The sequence below is a fragment of the Bos mutus genome, chromosome 6 (genome assembly GCF_027580195.1).
Source record: "Bos mutus isolate GX-2022 chromosome 6, NWIPB_WYAK_1.1, whole genome shotgun sequence".
NCBI lineage: Eukaryota > Metazoa > Chordata > Mammalia > Artiodactyla > Bovidae > Bos > Bos mutus.
Genome location: NC_091622.1, coordinates 77,297,183 through 77,319,580, shown reverse-complemented (window position 1 = coordinate 77,319,580; position 22,398 = coordinate 77,297,183). Strand labels below are relative to the sequence as shown.

General features: G+C 34.6%; 1 protein-coding gene across 6 annotated transcripts in view; it reads right to left on the bottom strand.

The window, feature by feature from the left end:
• The window catches only part of ADGRL3 (adhesion G protein-coupled receptor L3), a 956,872-nt gene that overhangs the window by 309,971 nt on the left and 624,503 nt on the right, over positions 1-22,398 (bottom strand). For all 6 annotated transcript variants that reach the window (XM_070372463.1, XM_070372465.1, XM_070372461.1 and 3 more), the window contains one exon: positions 17,822-18,622. In XM_070372463.1, coding sequence (XP_070228564.1) covers positions 17,822-18,622 — 801 coding nt within the window. The remainder of the gene's footprint in view (positions 1-17,821; positions 18,623-22,398) is intronic.

The following is a 22,398-nucleotide window of genomic DNA, read 5'->3' as shown; positions in this document are numbered from 1 at the left end:
TTTGAATATATTCAGATAATCTCTGGCAGAACCACTGCTGGAACAAGGACCCTACCACCTCTGGTTACCAGCTATATTATCAGTTAGTAGGCAGTCATGCCCTCACATGGCATGTACTCAGTTACGTTCCAAACCATTATTAGAATAAACTTTGTTTCCATATTTGGAGTTGACAATATTTCTGAAATTTGTTTAGACCTTAAAAACACTGCCACCTAGTTCGCATGAAAGCTGTCAGGTTGCAGGGTTGCTGAAGCTAACTTTTTCCAATTCTGCATCATTTTAGAAATTACCAAAATTTAGGAAGGAGGAAAGGACTTCAAAATTATAATTGACTAATTTTTTAAATTTTAAGTTATATTTTACAACATAATGTGATCTGTCTTCACCCTATGGTTTCTAACTACTTGCTCGTGCTCACTGTAGGAAGAATGAAGTATGAATATCTTCTCATCCAGACTTCAGGTCTTTGAAGGCACCTCTGATTTCTCTCCTAAACCATTCTATTTATTTATCAATAATCTCTTTCTCTTCTCTCCTTTTCTAGCCATTTCTGCCAATATTTTGCACATAGTAAATACTCATGAAATGTTGAATAAATAAAATCTGATATTTTGAGTGTGCTCATAACCCATCCAACTAAAAAATCTTGAGAGGTTTTATGTACAATTCCTGGCATTATCTCTTTTCAAAATATCTCATATCTCCAAGCTTCTAACATCTCTTGGCTTTAATAACTTTGGCACTTCCCACTCAGATGAGACACACACACACACACACACACACACACACATCTATGATATTTATAAACAAGAAAAAAAATACCTTTTTTCCTCATTAAAAGTAACCTCTTCAGGTCTATGAGAATTGAATCCATATTTAATCCAGTGGGCTTGGCCCAGATATGGAGTTACTGGTGATGGTGACATGACACAAGAATAAAGTAACGTCACCTGCCACAATCACAATGAATTCCTGAATGAGTCATAGCATCCACTAAACTACAAATATCAAGAAATGTAAGTTTAACCTCTCTTTAGCCTTCAGGCAAAAATTGACGCTGCATTAAAATACACCAATATAAGCATTTTCATATCATTGTATCAAATACTACATGACACTCTAATGCATAGCCAGCAGAAGTGAATTTCTGATAACACCAGATCTAGTAAATGGAGACTGAGAATACTTTTCTTATCAGAATCCAGAGTTCTTAAGTGGACTTATGACACACAAAGTCACTTATAATTAGAGGAAAATATCAGCAGTGACTGTGGGATTCTTTCCAATTATGGATTTCCTAGTGCTTGAATTAAGACTTCTTTGGCTCTAAAATGAAGCAGACTAACACACTCAGACTATGTCTATCAATATTTCTGGACTAGAAAGCTCATGCAATTCCAGAATTTTTGGTAAGCCGTCTGCTTCTTTTACTGGCAGAGTCATCGTCTTCTATCAGAGTGAATTTATTATTTAAAGATGATTGCTTACTTTAGTTTACTGTTAGGGGAAAAAAAAACCCTAGGGAAATTATGGTATGTGGGTGAGTATGTTTATCTGTACTATTCTTTGGAAACGTAAAGCGAAAGGATTCTAATATGATTTTTGTAATCTGACCATGTTTCCCATTTGTCTAAAGCTTGTGTTTATCTGTTGATGACTACTATAATATTTTCAGTATTACTTACTAAAAGTCATCTCTTGAAATTCTGCTCAACATTACTAATTAACTTCTTCATTACCATAAGCATGCTACCAAGCCATACTGCTGTCATAAAATTTTTAATGAATAAACAAAATCATGTAATATAAACAATGATACAGTTGCTCATTGTTTATACAGCTCAGCATATAATGGCCAAGTACTACAGACTGAATCAGTGAATATTATTCCTTCTCATTAATGGAAAAAGAAATGAATCTGGTAAAACCTTAGCATATCAAAATATCAGGGAGCTCATATATTTAGGATGCAGCCAGTGTTACATCCTCTGCTTATAGTACCCATCGATACTCTGCAAAATGATAACTGTGTCCTCCTCATCCCATTTCAAGCAGTATAATCAGTCCACTTTAACACTTAAATGAATTGCTTTGAAATTTAAAAGGATCAATTCTATCACATATTCATTCTAATTAATTTAAGAATCTTGAGTACAGAGCTGGGCATAAGAATTCAATAACTATTTGTTAACAGATTGAATTACATAAAAATTTTAGCCTTATTATGTAAAATAATTAAAGAAATCTAAAAAGCCTCTGAATTATCTCAAAGAGGATATACTTAGAATCTAAAATAGGTAATCATGATGGCTATTAGTGAAACATGATTTTTAGATATTCCATCTCTTAGATTTTCCTTTTTCCTACAGTTTAAGAATGCAAAAAATCCCAAAGGCTTGTGTGAGGCTTCATATTATTTTATTACTTTACTATTTCATATTATTTTAAAGAGGAAAAATAGCAGAATTACCTTTCATCCTAATCAGAATAGAGTACATTCAAAACAAATAAATCGAACTTCAGTGCAAGAAGAATGAATGACTGCATTTTCAGCTTTAAATTGGGGGAAGAGACAGTATAAAATTTAAAGAATTAGAGGAAAGTGAACAAAAATATCTTCAGAATAAACAACTATTACTCAACCTAGTTACTAAGGCAAACATTTCTAGGGATAACTCTAATAATAGATATATTTTTAAAAATGAAGGGAGAATTTAACGTAAAGAAAAGTTTTTTCTTAAAAATAGTTACTTTGTTTAGTGGCACAGCACTTCCAAGCACAATTTTAATTTAAAAATTAAAATGATATAAAATTTTGAGTGCCTTTTAAGTGAGTTAGCATATTTATTCAACAGGTTCATATTTGAAAATGTGCTTTAAAAGTTTACATCCTTATTGAGTCAAAGCCACCAGATGTTTCTATCTTAAAAAAGAAAAAAATGGAGAGCAGCAGGGGGCTGGACAAAAGAAAGTTTACACATCAGTTTGATTCAGCATGGGCACATTTTCTGATTCCACTCAGATCTCAGCTGGCAAAGCTGAGTGCCATTCATGCCTGCCTTGAATAGCCAGAAGAAATAGTCATAAAGGGTGATCAGACTCAGAGAGCAAAATAGCATTTCAAAACATCTCATCATCTGTCCATGTTTATGAAAGTTAGCAGAAGGACATATCATGTGTTCCTGACTATGTGTTAATATACTTGGAAAATTATGAACATTAATGAAAAATTCAGAATTCTAGCTAACATTACCTTTGAGTATGAAATATAACTTAGCCTTAAATTAAAATTTGGAAGTTTGAGGTATTGCTCATAGGATTATACTATACATTCTTTCAACTATAGGGAAAGGCCTTACTTGTTTTCCTGCCCCTTTTCTTACCTTTGGTGTTTGTTTGCCAACACATGATTATACCATGAGTGTTCCTAAGGCCCTGCATGACTACAAAGTGTCTCATTGCTCTTCTCAGTGTGTTAATTTATTCCAGCTACCCAAGGTGAAGATGAATGGCACCTTGCTTTGCCAGAACAAGCCTGTGAGGGGACGTGTCAATCCTGTATTAGGCTACTGTTCTTTTCTGTCAACCACACAGGTAGTAATTCTATGAGGACACAAAACAGGGTCATTTAATAAAAAAAAAAAAAAAGTGATGCATTTCACTGCCAGAACAGCCTTAACTCAGAGAGAAGGTAGATAGTCTATATCGCTCCACAGATTCTTAATGCATTAAAATAACATTCCTGCTAAGATACAAATTTTATTTATACCTTAGGGAATCTAAAGCAGTGATATATTTTTTCAAACCCAGAATCACTTTTTAAAAATACTGTCCCCAGGTCTCACTTGACGCTGAATCAACATCTTAGGGCTGTGATTTGAGAGAGACAGGAAATCTGCATTTTAACGTGTTCCCTTAGTGATTTATATAGCTTCTTTCAGACAGGAGATTGGGAAACACTTAAAGGCAATCAGAAATTTAGAAAGCAAAAAAATAAAAAATGTAGTGTAATATTTTTATTGTACTTTGTAGTATATACTACTCTAGCTTATATAATTGAGAGATTATGGCCTATATAGTAATTCTCAAATTTAGCAGCCTATTAAAAATAGATTACTGAGTTCACCCCCAGAGTTTCTGATTTAATTTGGGGTGAAACCTGAGAATTTGCATTTTAAAAAATTTCTGTTGGACTATGTTTTGAGATCCATTATGCTATATAACTTAGCAATCTCTTGCCAATAACCTACTTGCAAATACTGAAGTTTTATTATACAAAGAAATATCAAAAGAGGCTTTAATTCATCAGAGTATTTAAACTCACTGATCAATAAAACAAAATTATTTGTCTCCCAAAATAATTACATAAAACTGCAGCAAAATATTCTAATAGTTTTGTCAACAGTTTTTAATATAATTACACAAAGATAACAACCGTTAGTGCTTCTCAGTCATCTAAAGTATGTCTTGGATATCTTATTTTAATGGAACTGTGGTGTTGGAGAAGACTCTTGAGAGTCCCTTGGACTGTAAGGAGATCCAACCAGTCCATCCTAAAGGAAATCAGTCCTGAATATTCATGGAAGGACTGATGCTGAAGCTGAAACTCCAATACTTTGGCCACCTCTTGCAAAGAGCTGACTCATTTGAAAATACCCTGATGCTGGGAAAGATTGAAGGTGGAGGAAAAGGGGACGACAGAGGATGAGATGGTTGGATGGCAACACTGATTCAATGGGCATGAGTTTGAAAAAACTCCAGGAGTTGGTGATGGACAGAGAGACCTGGTGAGCTGCAGTCCATGGGGTCACAAAGAGTTGGACATGACCAAACAACTGAACTGAACTGAACAGTTGCTATTCAATAAACATATTTATTTTCTACTTCTTAGAAAATATAAGCATGTTGTTCTTGTTTACTTGCTAAATTGTGTCCAATTCTTTTGTGACCCATTGGACTATAGCCTGCCATGCTCTTCTGTCCATGGGAGTTCCCAAGGAAGAATACTGGAGTGAGTTGCCACTTCCTTCTCCAGGGCATCTTCCCAACCCAGGGATTGAACCTGCGTCTCCTGCACTGGCAGGCAGATTCTTTACTGCTGAGTCATCTAGGGGGGCTCACAAAAAGGGGACAGTTGTATACATAAGAAAATAATACTGAATGTCATAGATGAGCAAATTAACCTGCCTTCCTGTCAAAGCTAAAAGTAAAATATTTAAGTTGCATCTCTGATTAGGAAGGTTGACTCTTTTATTCAATACATTTAAATACATGGTTCTCTTTTTATATTTTTTCCTTTTCAATTTTAACCTTTATAAACAACTGGTGAAAACTGATGGTTAAAAAAGTTTAAAAGTCAAAATTGACAGAAAGTACCACTAAACCAAATAATGTCTCAGTAATCAGGGGTAGAGGTAAAGCTTCTAGGAATACCCAATACTTCTAAGAACTACAAAGTTTCTTCTATAGCAAAGAAAAAAAAAAGCTAGAAATAGAGTAAGGCTCCCCTCCTTCAGTTTCATTCTCTCAAGAATATTTTGGCACGTTCTGGTTTGTGTGTCCTAGTCACACGTGGGTGAGAATCAGTCAGTTGGGCAATTGTCCTGAACAGAACTAGAAGGCCTTTTAATATCTCATCATAGAATTCTAAAGATTATTATACGCCAGTAATGCGGAATATTAATTTTAAGAAATGTGTTTCATATATTTTGAAGACCGCACATATTCACTAAAGAAATCTGAAGAATCCCAGATAAGCTCAAATCTGAACCCATAAGAAATTAAGTGGTTAAGACTTTGCACTCCCAACAAGGGTAGGTGGGTAGGATCCCTGGTGGAGGAAGATCCTGAGTGTCTCATGGCAAGGCCAATAAAAAAGAATTAGCTACCATTAAACCTTTGGATTCTATGCTTGTCAATAACTGTACTAGATATAATGAGTAGATTTATTCCACATAAAGCATTTTTAAAAGCTTTGTGTAAAATTTTTCAAACACAAATGAAAGTAGAAAAATGTATAATGACCTAAATTCTAAATCATTTAAACCTGCTTTAAAAAGAATTAGCAATATATAATGAACATTTCTCATATCATTAAATATTCTTATACCACAATACTTTTGTAGTTGTATCATTTAGGCGCTTAATAAGTGTTCTAATACTTCCATATAAGTTTAATGGGAAAGTACAAATCAATATATGTTTGGGGAAAAAGTTCTCATGTAAATGATTTACACAGGAGTAACTATGGAACTCTTTTTTTAATACAAAGGAATTGTATCACAGATATTACACTCAATTTACATGAACTCATGCAGTTCTGTTATGTAATTAAATTACTGTAAAAGTATACTTTGTAAAGGTACAATTTATTATGTACAATATACATTACACTATAACATATAATGTTATCTCTGTACTCTAGGGATATATATTTTTTAAAATCTCATTATATTTTATAAACTACTACAGGAGGTTCAAAAATAGGTTTGGTAATATTTAATTTTACTTTAATAGATGGTTTTAGAATCTAACCCAATATACCTTTCAACTCTACTAGGTAATTATTTTTTAAATTCCTTATGTGATATTCTGTCCTGAAATACAATATTTTTATGGCACAAATCTCTTCTGACTAACTCAGCTTTTTCTATTGTAACTCAGAGAATTAAAACCTCAACTTTCATTCACATGTAAATCCTCTAGTTCCCTATTCGGTTTAGAAAATTTTATATTTTCCATGCTTTCAAAAACTGGGCTCTTGAGCTGATGTCATGGCATTGCAAATTCTTAACTCAAATATGATCAACCAACTCAGTCATCTTGTTCAGCCCCTAAAGTATTTTGCCATGATCCTGACAGCTTAAAAATTATCATTATACTAAAAGCTGTTATAAGAATACAGAATATATGGCAGACTAGAATGTATAGCAGGTTAATCTATTCAAACTCAGGGGAAAATTCAGTGAAGGTGATATAAAACAAATTTTAGAGCAATTAAATCTTAAGAATTGTTTAACATGCACAGTGGCTGAAACACATGAGTTACTATAATAAGTCACACTCAATTAAAATTTCAGAGTAAAATTTCCTTTTCTGACAAGAGAGGGCTTCTTTCACTAACAGTGCAATGATTTCTGAGAAAGAGTTACAGAAGTTAAAGGCTGTTGGTGCCTGGGAAACTGTAATTCTGGCTTCTTTGAGTTATTATAGCCAGCGTGAAACCAGATGGATGCTATTACTAGAAAGGGTAAATCTCAGGATAAGATTTTTTCTTATTTATCATTCCATGGGTACCAGTACTTGACTTGGTATATTTCTTTCTAAGATAACTGATCACATAATGCTTCCCTCTACCTTCAACACTGACCTGGTGACTCAGATGGTAAATAATCTGCCTGCAATGCAGGAGACCTGGGTTGGAGCCCTGGTTTGAGAAGATCCAAGGAGAAGGGAACTGTTATACCTACTCCAGTATTCTTGCCTGGAGAATTTCATGGACAGAGGAGCCTGGGGGATTATAGGATGGGGTTGCAAAGAGTTGACTGAACTACTAACACTTTCACTTTTCAACACTGACCAGGGCTTTTATAATTTTTGGTGCCAGTGAAGATAGGTGTGACATTCATATCTCCTATTCTAGCTGCTTATTATTCACTTGGGCAACCACACACAAACCTTGCTCTCTTAGGACAAAAGTAAGAAAGTTTCTCCAGAAGCAAATCTAAAAGCGGATTTGCTAGTATTTGTGTGTGTTAGTCAGTCAATCAAGTCCGATTCTTTGCGAAGCAGTGGACTGCAGCCCTCCAAGCTCCTCTCCATGGAATTCCCCAAACAAGAGTACTGGAATGGGTTGCCATTCCCTTCTCCAGGGTTCTTCATGACCTAGGGATCAAACCTGGGTCTCCTGCATTGCAGGCAGATTCCATACCATCTGAGCCACCAGGGAAGCCCCTTACTAGTATATAAGGTATCACTTAGACATGGGCTCTACTAAATGCATGCTTAGTCACTCAGTCTTATCTGACTTTTTTGCGACCTCATGGACTGTAGCCTACCAGGTTCCTCTGTCCACAGGATTTCCCAGGCAAGAATTCTGGAGTGGGTTGCCATGTCTTCCTTCAGGGGATCTCCCTGACTCAGGGATCCAACCTGTGTCTCCTGCTTTGGCAGGTAGATTCTTGACCATTTGAGTCACCTGGGAAGCTCCATGCACTTTACTAGATATTGCCAAGTTTCCCTCAAAAGTGGTTAACAACAATTTGTATTTCAACCAGCAAGGCATAAGTATGCCACATTTTGTCTTTAAGTTTATCTTTAACCACTTGAGGTTATTTCTTAAATCAATCTTGGAAAATAACATTTTTAAATTCATGCTTTTTCACCACTTTCTTCTTGAAGTAAAAGAACTCATTCATTTCTTGTCCATTTAGTTTTAGGATAAAAATGTTTATTTCCCTCATTTCTCGCCTCACCACCTCCTTTCTTATATTCATTTTTTCCCCATTTTACTAATCTTGCTCATAGATAGTAACCATTAAAGTATTGCTAGCAAAACATCTAGATTAAAAAAATGGAATTAACATGCTAAGTAAATCTAATAAAGAGCCAGTCCCCAAATCTCTAAAGTCTTTTAAATTGCTCAGAATTTCTGCAAGTTTCTAAGTCTTCTAATCCTTCAATAATTAAATCTGTTTCTTCAAGCATTTATAAGAAGACACACGCACACACGCACACAGAAAAACCACACACCATTATATCACATTCTACTGTATATTTGTGTACATTAGAATTTTTTCATTGTAAATACGAAGTGTCTCAGCTTCATGATTTAGTTAAATAAACCTGGGCTTCTTTAAAGTTCACATCTATGTTCACAAACTGGGTTTCTCCAGACAGATGACTTAACATTTCTGAATCTTAGTTTTCACATCTGCACTTCACAGTATTTTTTTAAGTGTTAAGGCATGTATGTGAAACCTAGTGCAATGTGGAGGGATGGCAGGTGCTTCTTTTAGAAAACAGAAGTGTTCTGGAGTGATCTCTTCAATTCTCCAAATCTCTCTCCAGAAACACCTGTAGCTCCTCAGCCTACACCTTCTTCCTGACAAGACCTGCTGCTGCTGCTGCTGCTAAGTCGCTTCAGTCATGTCCACTCTGTGCGACCCCTGAGACGGCAGCCCACCAGGCTCCCCCTTCCCTGGGATTCTCCAGGCAAGAACATTGGAGTGGGTTGCCATTTCCTTCTCTAATGCATGAAAGTGAAAAGTGAAAATGAAGTCGCTCAGTCATGTCCGACTCTGAGTGACGCCATGGACTGCAGCCTACCAGGCTTTTCCGTCCATGGGATTTTCCAGGCAAGAGTACTGGAGGGGGGTGCCATTGCCTTCTCCGCCTGACAAGACCAGTGCACCTCAATTTTATGAGAGCAGATCTCAGCCAGGTGGGCAGAGTTCACATGAAAGCAGTAGACTGCTTGCTTTTATCCTTCAGGCAAATGAAACCAGAGATCAAGGTGAGGAAGGTCTGCTTGTCTGACAGCTGCCCCGTTGTCATATGCTAATACTGCTTGCCAAGCACTCGGGCAGAGCAGATGCAAAGGAAGGCCCTACCCCACTGCACAGACAGCAGACACGGGGCACTGTTCACTAGGTGCTTTGCAACACTAGCTGCTGTTTGCTTGTCCTTGTTCTAAATGAGTTTGATGTGGCCTTTCGGCTTTGCATTTGCTACTTCACTTTATCTGCTTTACTTATATTCTATGTACTATCTGTACACTGCCTTCCTGCTTTCCCCTTGCTCTGTAACTATGGCACCTGTATTCTTTTTAATTACCAAGGGAGGCAACACGACACAGTGGAAAGTCTGACAATTAATACTTTAACTGCAACTCTGGACTATGTATGTGACATTTGAGTTACTTACTGTCTCTGATCCTAAATTTCTTTAACTGGAAATGAAGCTAATGCTTTTTTGGCAAGATTTTTGTTAGGATTAAATTTTATAATCTATGTAAAAGGCCAGAAAGTAAAATACTCAAAAATTAATAGCTAATCAGTAACACTGTTTTCTGACACACCGTCCCCCTTTCTCCTTTTGTTTCTTCTTCTAAGTTTTCCCTATTCTATAAACTCTATGAGAGCAGGGTCAATGCCTGGCCTGTTCAACAACTGTAACCACAGAGCATACCTCAGCTACCTAAAGACATGTGTCTTGAAAAATGAAAGGAAAGAAAGAAGGGAGGAAGAAGGGAGAAAGAGGGGAAGAAACAACTATTAATCATTGGACTTCCGAATTAAGCCCAGTTTGGCTCCCTGCTTTGGCCTTCTATAGCAGGCTTGATTTTGTGCCTGAATTTCACTTTTCACCTCTATCTTAATATTTTTCAATTCCACTTTCAAGCTTCCTCTCCACAAACAGGTTAAGGGATTTATTTTTTTTTGTATCAAAATGAAGAATGAATTTTCAGAACTGCTCCCCACTATTATTGCTATTTCTCTCAGATTTATCTCAGTGGGCTTCTCTATAAAACATAAAAGTATATTTTTAATATGCAAATATGTATACTACGTAGCAAAATTTTCATAGATTTTGAAAAGTTTGTTTAAACAATTTTTAAAGTTTATCATTTTGTATTTTTATGGAACAAAGCATTTACAAATAAAGTGCCATTTTTTCTCAAAGAGATAATTCTAAGCCATGAAATCAACAAATACCTAATTTCACGTGCATTTGTATATTTTTGGTAGAATTTTATTTTTTAACAATTAGTTTTTAAAATCCAAATTCTAAGGCTAGAATACTTCAGTCACATGACAGTAGGCAATTTCAATTTGTGTCTTCTTTGGCGTAAGTGGATACATAGAGTTTGGCCAAGGATTTGTACTACTGAAGGGCATGAAGAAAATCAGGAATAATTATTATTAAACAAAAATACATAATCCATTTGTTTTCAGAGATATCTGACAACATGTCTCATTCCATAAAATTATATAGCATGGTAGATTATACCTGTAATTTAGGTATCTTAAATTTTTGGTCATTCATCATTATTATCTGAGAATGTAGCTTTGTGGTGTAAAAGTAGTTATTAAGGGGGAAATATTTTTTGCTTAAATTTGTATTTTTGCTTGGTAACCCTATTCTGATTGTTAAAATTAAAAAAAAAAAAAACGGAAAAATAAAGCAAAAATCAGACTTTACTAATAAAGTCAGTTCTGACTTACCTATGGTAATACAGATGGAAGTAGAGTATTCTAAAGTGGAATCTCTTGATAATCAGAAATCCCATTTTAATCACTACTGCCATCCCTGACAAGATGTGCTAATAATCAACAGCCAAACTGTTTCAGTTCCACCTGTCTGCCCTCTGGTGGACGTGCTAATGAGCAGTGAAATGGTTACAGAAAAGACAGCTGGTGTGAGTGGGAAGCTTATTCACAAGTAAGTCATCTTGTATGACTGTGAGCTACATGTAGAAATAATTCTGATTACTGTTCTAATAATTATACATTTTTCAGCGATGTCACTATGTAGGAAAAAAAATTAATAAAAATTTTGAACATTTTTATCCCTTGTATCTGTCTCCTTTATTAAGAGGGTCACCTCTATGTGGGATGAAAGGCTAACACTGGGTTTGGTTGTAGAAACCCGACAGGACTGAGATTTTGATATTAAGAGCCTGAAAAGCAGAGGGTGTCATTCTGGAAAGGTTTAGCCTTAAAATGACAAAGAAGAAAAATATAAGAAATGTAAAAACAAACATAAGAGAATTCAGCTGACATTAAGTGGCAATAGAATAGCTTTTGCAAAATTTGTAAGTTTTGGCTGTGCTCCCTGACAACTCACCAGCAGCAATGCCCTTCCGTCAGCAGCTGTCACTAAAAGCAAAGAAGCAGGAGTGGAGAGAAAGAGAGGGGGCGCCTCTGCAGACAGCCAAACAGCTGATGCATAAAAATAAAGACCTGGATGAAATTAGCAACAAGTAGCTGACTATTTTTTCTTTCTGTGAAGTTCACTCAGCTACTGAGATTTACGTCAATTAAACTTTAGAGACAATGTGATATCTCGAGTGGAACCATGAGGCAATCATAACCTATATGCTGAGGGCAAGTTTGATTTAACATCCCACTACTTTCAGGCTCTATTTTGTGACTAGGATGCAACATATTTAAATAAACCGTTCAGGAAGCAGATTCGGCTACCTATTAAGCACGTGACAGCTTCAAAATGTTCAAGATTCTCTGCCCAGCATTCACATTACTCAGCTGTCAAAGTAAAGGGCTCAGATATATGATGTGAAAATTACATTTTAACGAGGTGTCATGTGTGTTTAAAGTTCTTATTCATCACTACATAGCCACAGCTTTTACTGGAGACACAAATGCACTTAATTAGCATATTATAAGGACAGAAGGTTCACCTTATCTGCATTATTAAAGTGTTATGTGTAGGCTTTTTGTTGGTTTAGATTCTACTATCTTCAGCATATACAAAATGATTACATTTACATAATATAAAATGGCTTTCAAAATTTGGATTGTGTTTGGGAAGTAGAAGAGCAGGCACTAGACAACAGCTACATGTCGTTGTCATCTGATGTTCATACTGACTGCCTGGTGTGTTTCACTAAATCTCAACCAATAGGGTTGTAGATCTGTTAGACATACTAATTTTAGGAATTTTGGCCTTTACCTTCTCTGTATATTCTTATTATCAACCTGTACATATTTCTTCTTTCTTCAGGATGAGATAGTGGAAAATATTTGTATATTTGACAAAGAACATTTAGATTGTTTAGTCAACAGTTTAGAGACAAAATGAGAGAGTAAAAGATAATACCTCACATCTCTTTTTTATTAATGAATTATGAACTCAGCACAAGATGATTTGAGAGAAAGAACTCCAAGAGTAAGAGTCATTCAACAGCAGTGAACTAACGACAAGTAAAGTAACTACTTGATTCCCTCACACCAGACATATGAAGATATCAAGTAGAATTTTAGAATCATGATGGCAACATGAGAATCACTCAAATAACATGTGAAATAGCTAAGTACTGTTTGGAAGTTTTAAAAGTATGTCTTACAAAAGATAGCCATTGAAGGAAATGATGAATGCATAATTTATCATATTTTATAAGAGGAAAAAGGCTCAGTTAAAAGTACATTTCAGGAAAATTGTAGATTTGCTAGTCCTCGGTTCAGAAAAAAAAAAAAACAAAAACAATTTCACATACTTACTTTTTAGCTCAGGTGATAATGCTTACAAATATTTAAGATTCTGGTGTCCAAAACTTAAGCACCTATTCTGCAGACAAAATATATTTTCAAAGAAACACACTTATTCACTTGAATACACAGGTGTATTCAATGGATACACTTTTCATTTTCTCTAAGCTGAAAAGATTCATGCAGTTCATCAATGGAAAAATCTGAGATGTTCTGAAAACAGAATCCATTGAATAGTTGCTCATTTTCTTTGCCATTGTAAAACTATTGAGTAATTCTATAATTACTTCCAGAAGAAAATGCACTAGGTCCTGTAACGTGCTTAGGCACATCTTACCACACCAACCTTCCTTTATATTACCAAATATCACTACGATCTGAATGAAGATAAGAAGTAAGTGTGTGTGGTGGGTGGGGAATAACTGGGGTGACTTCCAGATAATAACTTCCAGATCACAGGAGTGCATGGCCAACAGTGAAGGGAAGCATATGTATAATCTTAATAAAATACATTATTGGACTATTACTCCAATTACCATAATATTCTGAATAATAAGATATAAAATATGTATGTATATATTATAATTCATTGATTTATTTCTTAAATTATTTAGCAAATCTTCATAGAGTACATGATTTCACCACTGAAAATCAGAAGCACTTTTTTTGGAGTGCAGATCTATGGTAATTATCCAATCATGAGATTTACAAATTAGATTGACATCTGGAGAGTGCCTGGCACATGGGGATACTGAGATCACTTCTATCAAATGAATGAATTTGGACACATTGTTTCAGTAAGCATACTTTCCACTTCTAGTGTCACAGAAGGGACCATGACTTTGAAGTTCATGCTGCATTGTAGTAGCTGGTGATTTTTAATAAAATTATATGAGCAGTAGTGCCTTAAGCCCCTCAATTAGATAACATGGATAATAAAGGTCCATGTAGGGTTGATATGTAGTTTTATGTTAATTTTGCTATATCTATACATATATCATCTCATTAAAATCTAACAATAATCTTCATGGACTTTAGCCTGCTAGACAACTCTGTCCATGGAATTCTCCAAGCCAGAATACTGGAATGGGTAGCCATTCCCTTCTTCAGGGGATCTTCCCAACTCAGGGATTGAACCCAGGTCTCCTGCACTGCTGGCAAATTCTTTATGACTGAACCACCAGGGAAACTCAATCTTTGGACACAGGTATTATTATTATTATTATTTTTACATTTTATAGTTGAGGTAACTAAGACCAAGAGGCCCACAATCCAAAAAGCACTAGAGGCAGAATTAAAACCCAAGTTCTTTGGCTCCCAGACTTATGTTCAGAAGCAGTATGCTACCTCTATGGATGTCTCACCTGGGGATTTTTATACATCAGGGGGAACATATTTGTCTCAACTTCCAATACCCAGAAATTTTAATTTACAGAGTAGTTTTTTTGACCCTAAATATTTACAGTAAGTTGGTTTCCATACACAGACACATAAAAATGTCCATAAAAACAAGTCAAAAGGAAATTTCTTTGAAAAATGTCAGTGTAATTTATACTAAAGAAAAACACTCAGTTGAAACTGTTTTTGTATAATAGGGTGAACAACTAACTTCCATTAATGCTAGTTGAAATTCTCATATTGATGCATAAAATGTACACATTCTTATTCTCTACTTTTTCTTTCTGCCTCTCCACTATAGTAACACACCAAAGTTCTAGCTTTTTAATTTGAGCATTCATACATGAAAATTGGTCATTTTCCTTGTGATTACATATACAAGTTTAATATAGCTGAAGTCTCACTTTTTGGAAAACAGAAGCAATTTCACTGTCATTTAAAAAGAATGAAAACTGAATTTCCTGAATTAAGATAGTGATTTGTTTCAAAAGCTGAGCTTTTTCATTTCTTAGTGTTTGCCACTTTAATAATATCCTTTTAACAAATATGATAACTATTATAAGTGGGCAAGATGGCTCATAATCTAATTCTATAAGCAAACAAACAAAAAGTATTAAGCGAGTGGTATAATTTTCCTGTGTCCATGATTACAATGAATTATTATGCATAGGGATACATGTATGGGGTAAAAATATAATTTTATTAATGTATGCCAGAAATATTTTTGGCAAGTCTCTAAATACATGGGGCTATAGTATCATCTTTAAGGATAATTTACAAAAAGTAAGTTAAGAATTTGCTTTAGTTCATTGAGTTAAAATCTGGAATACTAATTAATTTAAACTTATCATTAGTCTAAAAAATAATGCATGATTTTACCAATAAATAAAATTAAGGTATTTTACTGCCCTTATTTCACTAACACCAAATGATGATTATGTTACTATGTATCATTTCTTTTAAGGCAATTAGAAATTACTTTGGTTACAATTAAAAGTCAAAAAAGGCTAAGAACCACTCAACAGTAGAGTTTCCACTGGCAAAATACTCAAGAATATCACAGGTCTGAAAGAATTGTCTTCCCAGAATATTTCAGATGCTTAGCTTTTTAACTGAAAGGTGTGTTGGTTTAAGAAACCTTACCTGTACAGAGGTTAGCTAGGTCTAGGAGATTTTTCAGGACTAATAATGAGAAGTTGCTTTTGCTACTATTGCCTATTAGGGTTTTTCTTCTACAAAAAGCAGTTCAACATAATATCAACATGCTGCCCATGGAAAGAACAGCTCTCAGTCTTGTAGAAGCTTCTCAGGCATTAGAGAAAATGCCACCCAATTTGACATTCTATCATAGTGAGAAATAGAAAGGCATCCATTCATGCTTTCATCCATTCATTCACTCAGCAAAGAATTATTGAGTATTATCTTTATGCTATATAGTACACTAGGATCTAAGAAGGCAGAAATAATGGTCAGATGAAAAATAATAAAAGGATAAGTAAAGCAAGATTACTAGCTATATGGCACTTAGACTCTAATTGTATGATGATAAGTATATAATGAAGTAAGTTAATAAAGCAAAATGACATGCTAGTAAAAGCATGGTAAAAACAATGCAGAAAATAAGAAATAATAACTTGTAAGAATTTAAAAAAAATGAACTTTGAATTGCTATGTCACTATGAAAATTCAGACACTTATATCTTACTTTTCCATTATATTTTATCAGGAAGAACAATATTATCACTGTTTCCGTTAATTCAGGGAAATGGAATGGGAAAAAATGAGAACAGTGAGAGACTTTATTTTTGGGGGCTTCAAAATCACTGGAGATGGTGACTACAGCCATGAAATTAAATTAAAAGAAGCTTGCTCTTTGGAAGAAAAGCTATGACCGACATAGACAGCATATTAAAAAGCAGAGACATTACTTTGCCAACAAATGTCCATCTAGTCAAAGCTACGGTTTTTCCAGTAGTCATGTATGGATGTGAGAGTTGGACTATAAAGAAAGCTGAGCACTGAAGAATTGATGTTTTTGAACTGTGGTGTTGGAGAAGACTCTTGAGTCCCTTAGACTGCAAGGAGATCAAACCAGTCTGTCCTAAAGGAAATCAGTCCTGAATTGTCATTGAAAGGACTGATGTTGAAGCTGAAACTCCAGTACTTTGGGCAGCTGATGTGAAGAACTGACTCTCAGTAGAAGGCCCTGATGCTGGGAAAGACTGAAGGCAGGAGGAGAAGGGGATGACAGAAGATGAGATGGTTGGATGCCATTACCAACTCAACAGACATGAGTTTGAGCAAGCTCTGAGAGTTGGTGATGGTCAGGGAAGCCTGGTACGCTGCAGTCCATTGGGTTGCAAAGAGTCAGATACGACTAAGAGACTGAACTAAACTGAACAGTAAAATTGCTAGCTAAAATAATTTAACTTCTAAACTAAGATAAATCTGCTCAGTTATGCAACTAAAAATGTAAAAGATGGATCAATTGATGACTGTCTTCAAACAATACTAAAAGTAAACAGTATTTCCTGGAGAAGAAAAGATACTTTTAAAGAAAGGGAGTTGAAATGTCTTTTTTTCTTTTTTAAGCTGAGTTTTGTACTGTTTTTTCTTTTACAATTGAGATCTATTCTTTTATCTGTATCAGTTTATGAACATTTTTCTGTATATATCAATTAGGTACACTTATACATATGAATAAACTGACAATATTCCCAGTAGGGGTGGTCATATATGATGTGCTCAGTGAGTTGAATATATTGGTATAGGGCTCCTGAAGAATTATATCAAGCCAACCCTTTGGCATTTTCAAGTAGAGGGCACTTTGTAGGGCATGTCACAATTAATTAGGTGGGATAGCATTCTATTTTTGCAAAGGTTTTCTATAGTTCACTACACATACAGGCACACAAACTAACTAGCTGATAATGAAAATGCCCTTCAAAGAAGGGATGAAAGTTGGAGACTAGCTGCATAGAGGAGTAAGAGTTGGATTCTCATGCCTATAAATTTTTTTTTTAACAGTGATTAACAGCAACATTTTTTAGCTAATAAGAAAATGAATAACTTTCAAAACACAGGCCAGAAGAAAAACCAGGAGAAAGAAGTCTAATAAAAATATACAATAAACTTACTAAGTTGAAGCTGTAAATAGTTCCCTTTAAAGTACCATCAAAAGTCAAACTTACCTGATCTACTATCCAGAGGTCCAAAATCCAAAGAATATTTCACGACGTGATAGTTATTCCACACATAAAGAAGGTTGTCCCGGGGGTTGTAATCCACAGCTGCTATGTACTGGTATGAATTAGGAAAGGGCACATCCACCAAACTGTCCTTACTTTGGTCAGTGTTGTAAATGTAGTCAATCTTATTTCCCGTGGCCTCATTGTCGTCATCCTCATAGACAGATTTGACCACATACAGAATTCCACATATCATGAATGCATTGGAAGCTGATCTTTTATCATATGCAGTATCCCATGTCCCTTCAATCCGTAGGGTGTAAGGGTTCAATTGACTAATGACAATTTTACCATTGTTTTGTTCTGTTGCATAGATGACCCATAGCCCATTCTCGTCCACTGCCAAGTCTATGTCAGATTTGCCTCCCCAGCGGTAAGGGGAGGTATCATGGTAATTGGCATTTGCTATGATAGCTTCTCCACTCTTTATCCTAGTCCGCAAATCAAACTTTACTATGTTTCTGGTGCGCTCTTTATTGAAGAACAAAGCTCCATCATACACTACAAATCCTGTGCCATCCACCCTGTGAGGGAGCTTGTAGGTTGTAGTTGGCCTTCCAGCAATGAAGTCATCCTTGGATGAGTACTCAGTCAGGGTATCAGTTCTGTATGGGGTCCAGGGCATATAATAAATCTTGTCAGAAGCCTGAAGAGGGTCTTTGCACCATGCCCCAGATTGGTGGTCAGATTCAAACAAATGTTCACTCTGGTATACTCCTTTTAGTAGTCCAGGACAAAGAAAAACTGTCAATTGGGAAAGAGTCAAAATAATAATTATATTAATTTAAATATTTTGTCATATATTCTTACTTTTCACCAAGTGGAATTCAACTCTAATAAGAAATACCCACCACCACTTAATTATTTTGCTGCATTCTTCTGAGAACATAAAGTATTTTTCCACATTAATTTTGACATTTCTTTAGAATCATTCTGATTTGATTTGCTGATGAAATTTGGCCTTTTCATGAGTGGCTGTGCTTTCTTTTGCATTTTACCTTTGCAAGAGTGTTGCAATAATTTTGGATATGCTATCTATATAGATGTGACTTATGTCTGTGTATTCTATGGACATATACCAAATACAAACATTTACACGTGATAGTTTCATATATCTTATTTGAAACTTTTTAAAAAATATTGTTTTCACTCTGATGCTAGTAACTACTCTATACTTGTCATTAAGAAGCAAATGAAAATACAAAAGTAATTAAAAACATAATAAGGGAAAAGAAAAACCTTGTAATACAGGCCACTGAATCTTATAGCAAAAAAGCCCTTAAAGCTGCTACAGCACACACAGAGCATGCAACTCACACAATTAAAAATGAGTGATGGATGGATACTGGAAGGAAAAAGAGAAAGGAAGAAAAAGAAAGGAAAGAAGAAATAAGGGAAGAAGAAAAGGTGAAAAGTTACAGAGAAGAACCCAAGATCTAGATTTTAATCAGTTAAAAATGTCCTGTTAAATACAGTAGAATTGGAACTTAAAAACATGTACCTTTTACTGTTACATGAGAAGAACATTAAAAAAACAAGATTACTTGCTACAATATTTTGCTGCTCATACTTCAGACTGAAAATGGGCAGGACTTGTCTGATTAATTTTATTTTTCAGTAGCACATCATGTGAGTGGTGGTAAGGAAAGCTTGACTGATTCATCTATAACAAAGGGGCTAAAAAGCAATGTTTCCCAAAAGGAGGTCCTTGATATACCTATTTATATGGTTTAGATATATAATACACAGAAAAAAACCCAACACAAAAACAGGGATTCCTAGCCACACATGCTTAATAAATATCTAATTAAAATAATATCAGGATTCTAAGTGCTGAGGTACATTAGTGACTCCGCAAGGCAGAAGAAGGGAGTGTGAGCAAATTTCCACAAATTAATTTGATCACAGAACCCTTTCTACAGAGCCTGATGGGATGTAATTTTCTTCTGAACCTGCTATGGGAAACACTGCTCCAATATTTTTGCAGAGCAAACACACTGAAAAATAATCATGCGGTTCACTGTTATGTTTGAAATGATTAGAAGTATATTGGGAAGAGAAATTAAGAAATCACAAGAAATTTGGAGGTTGATTCGTATTTTAATGATTAAAGTATTATTCTCTTGATATTAGTGATTAGCTCTTTAACAGCAATTATAAACCTACATCTAAGAGAAAATCTAAGATGAAACTCAACTAGGGTTTGCAGGTTATTAAAAACAAAAGTACATTGTTAAAATGTCCAAAGTTTCAATTTTGGGAAAGTGAGACATTTAGGGGAAAATTTAACTGTCAAAATCTTCCATAGCAAGGATAGAGGATCATCATCAAATTATAATTAATAGTAAAATTCATTATTGGAAGAATTTTTCAGGACTCTAATATGATGCCTGGGCTTCCCAGGTGGTGCTGCTGGTAAAGAACCCACCAACCAATGTGAGAGACATAAGAGATGAAGGTTCCATCCCTGGGTCAGGAAGATCCCCTGGAGGAGGAAATGGCAACTCATTACATCTTCTTGCCTGGAGAATTACATGGACAGAGGAGCCTGGTGGGCTACAGTCCATAGGGTCATAAAGAATTGGACACGACTGAAGTGACTTAGCACACACACAATATGATGTTTATAATTATAAAGGATGGGTAGGTATTCTTGTCAAAATTGTATATAAACTTTATGTTAGTTAATAATCAGCCCTTGCTTACAAAAGCAATTTATTTTAATGTATTTCAGAAAACCATCTCCCCTTTTCCCTTAATAGTTAAAAATCAAAAGAACAGGGAATCACTCCAGAGCTATGGAAAATTATCTAGTCTAGAAATAAAAACAAATCTGAAGCAGTCATTATGCATCAGCATCTACTGGATTTCTAACTACTCATTTAAAAATAAAGAGGAATAAAATGCATGGTTTAAAACTTTACACTATTAAACTGTTTTAGGATAAAAATAATCAAACCAGCACTGGTCAGTACAACAGATTAACGTGAAGTTGAGCAGCAGAAGTAGTAAATAAATTTTCAGAAAATAGATAAAAATTAATAACAATTATTTTAACTAGATGTTAAACTGTTAAATAACTTAGCCTATAAATAGTATATAATTTATGAAAGGTATTTAATTACCTTTTTGTTCCACTTCTATTGGAGAGAGAGAAGTAAAGAGAGAAAGGAGAAAAGAGAATAGATTAATGGTACGATATTGGCCAAGCACTTTTTATTCACCTCTTGCAAACTGAAAGTAAATAATTTATTGCACTCAAACTCGATTTATTGAACATCATGTCTTTCTTAAAAGAACCCATTCCTCTATAAAATTATTTTTTAAGAAACAACCACATTATAAGCTTAAAAATACAGTATAAGTTTGAAAAAAAAATAAGGCAAAAGTTAAGCTAAGATTGAATTAACATATCATTCCAAACTATAGACACAGGAAATACAATATTCATAATAATAACACAAGGATTTTCTATTTGAAAGATAGGTTGGTAATTATATATAGAAAGCTTTCAGATAGTTTTGATAGTCTCATTTATTAATTATTGTTTATACCACTACTTAACAAAATGGTCTTGCTTTTTACCCATCTCAAGAATTGATCTCTTTGGAAGAAACTACTCTGTAACTCATCTCTTAGGGCCTAATATTTTCTGTAGTTAATGAGAAATGTACCTTGCGAGGTGACACATTAACAGGAAATGCTCTCATCCTGAATAAATATATTTAGAATCCTTACTGAAGAAGCTTTTCTTCCTCCCACTCATCAGTATTTTATGTTACTGTGGAAAAATACTATCTTCAGGAAAAAATATATCCAAAGGTTGACACAAATAATGAGCCACCTGCTCTGGGCTTTTCTGAAATTCTAAAGCAAGTCTTTCAACAAACTCTTTTAAGAATAAATTGAGATTCTCCAACACTTTATGGTTATGTATCTTTCAAATTAGATTCCATTATGATTTTAAGGTATCAATTATTACAAGTAGAGGAAAAATTTGAGAAACTGTAACATATTCAGGGAACTCATCAAGCGACATCTTCTTTTTCTAATTAATATTGGTCTCTATAGGGAGAATTTGCCACACAACAAGGAAACAAACAAACAAAAAAAAAGGATCAGTGGGGAAGAAAGAGGGAAAGACTCAAAAGAAAATGGGCTCATGATACAAACATAAAAAAGAAAAATAATAGGTTCCAAGTGATATAAATCTAAGATAATTTCAGTGGAAGGGATAAACTGAGCTACTATGTACAATAAATAAAACTCTAGGAACATTTTAAAACAAGGGAGAAATACTCTTTTGGATATTTACTTTCAGGTAAGATTTTGTGCTTTGACCTAAGCTCACGTCTTCAATTACCAGCAAAATCACACTCATTTCTCTCCTTGACTTTTTTGAAAGCTCAAAATCACATGCGTTAGAATACAAAAATGGTATATAGGAAAACTTATGTTTAGAAAGTTGTAAATGGGGTTATCCTTTTTAAGATATGTCATTCATTTACAAATCTTATTTT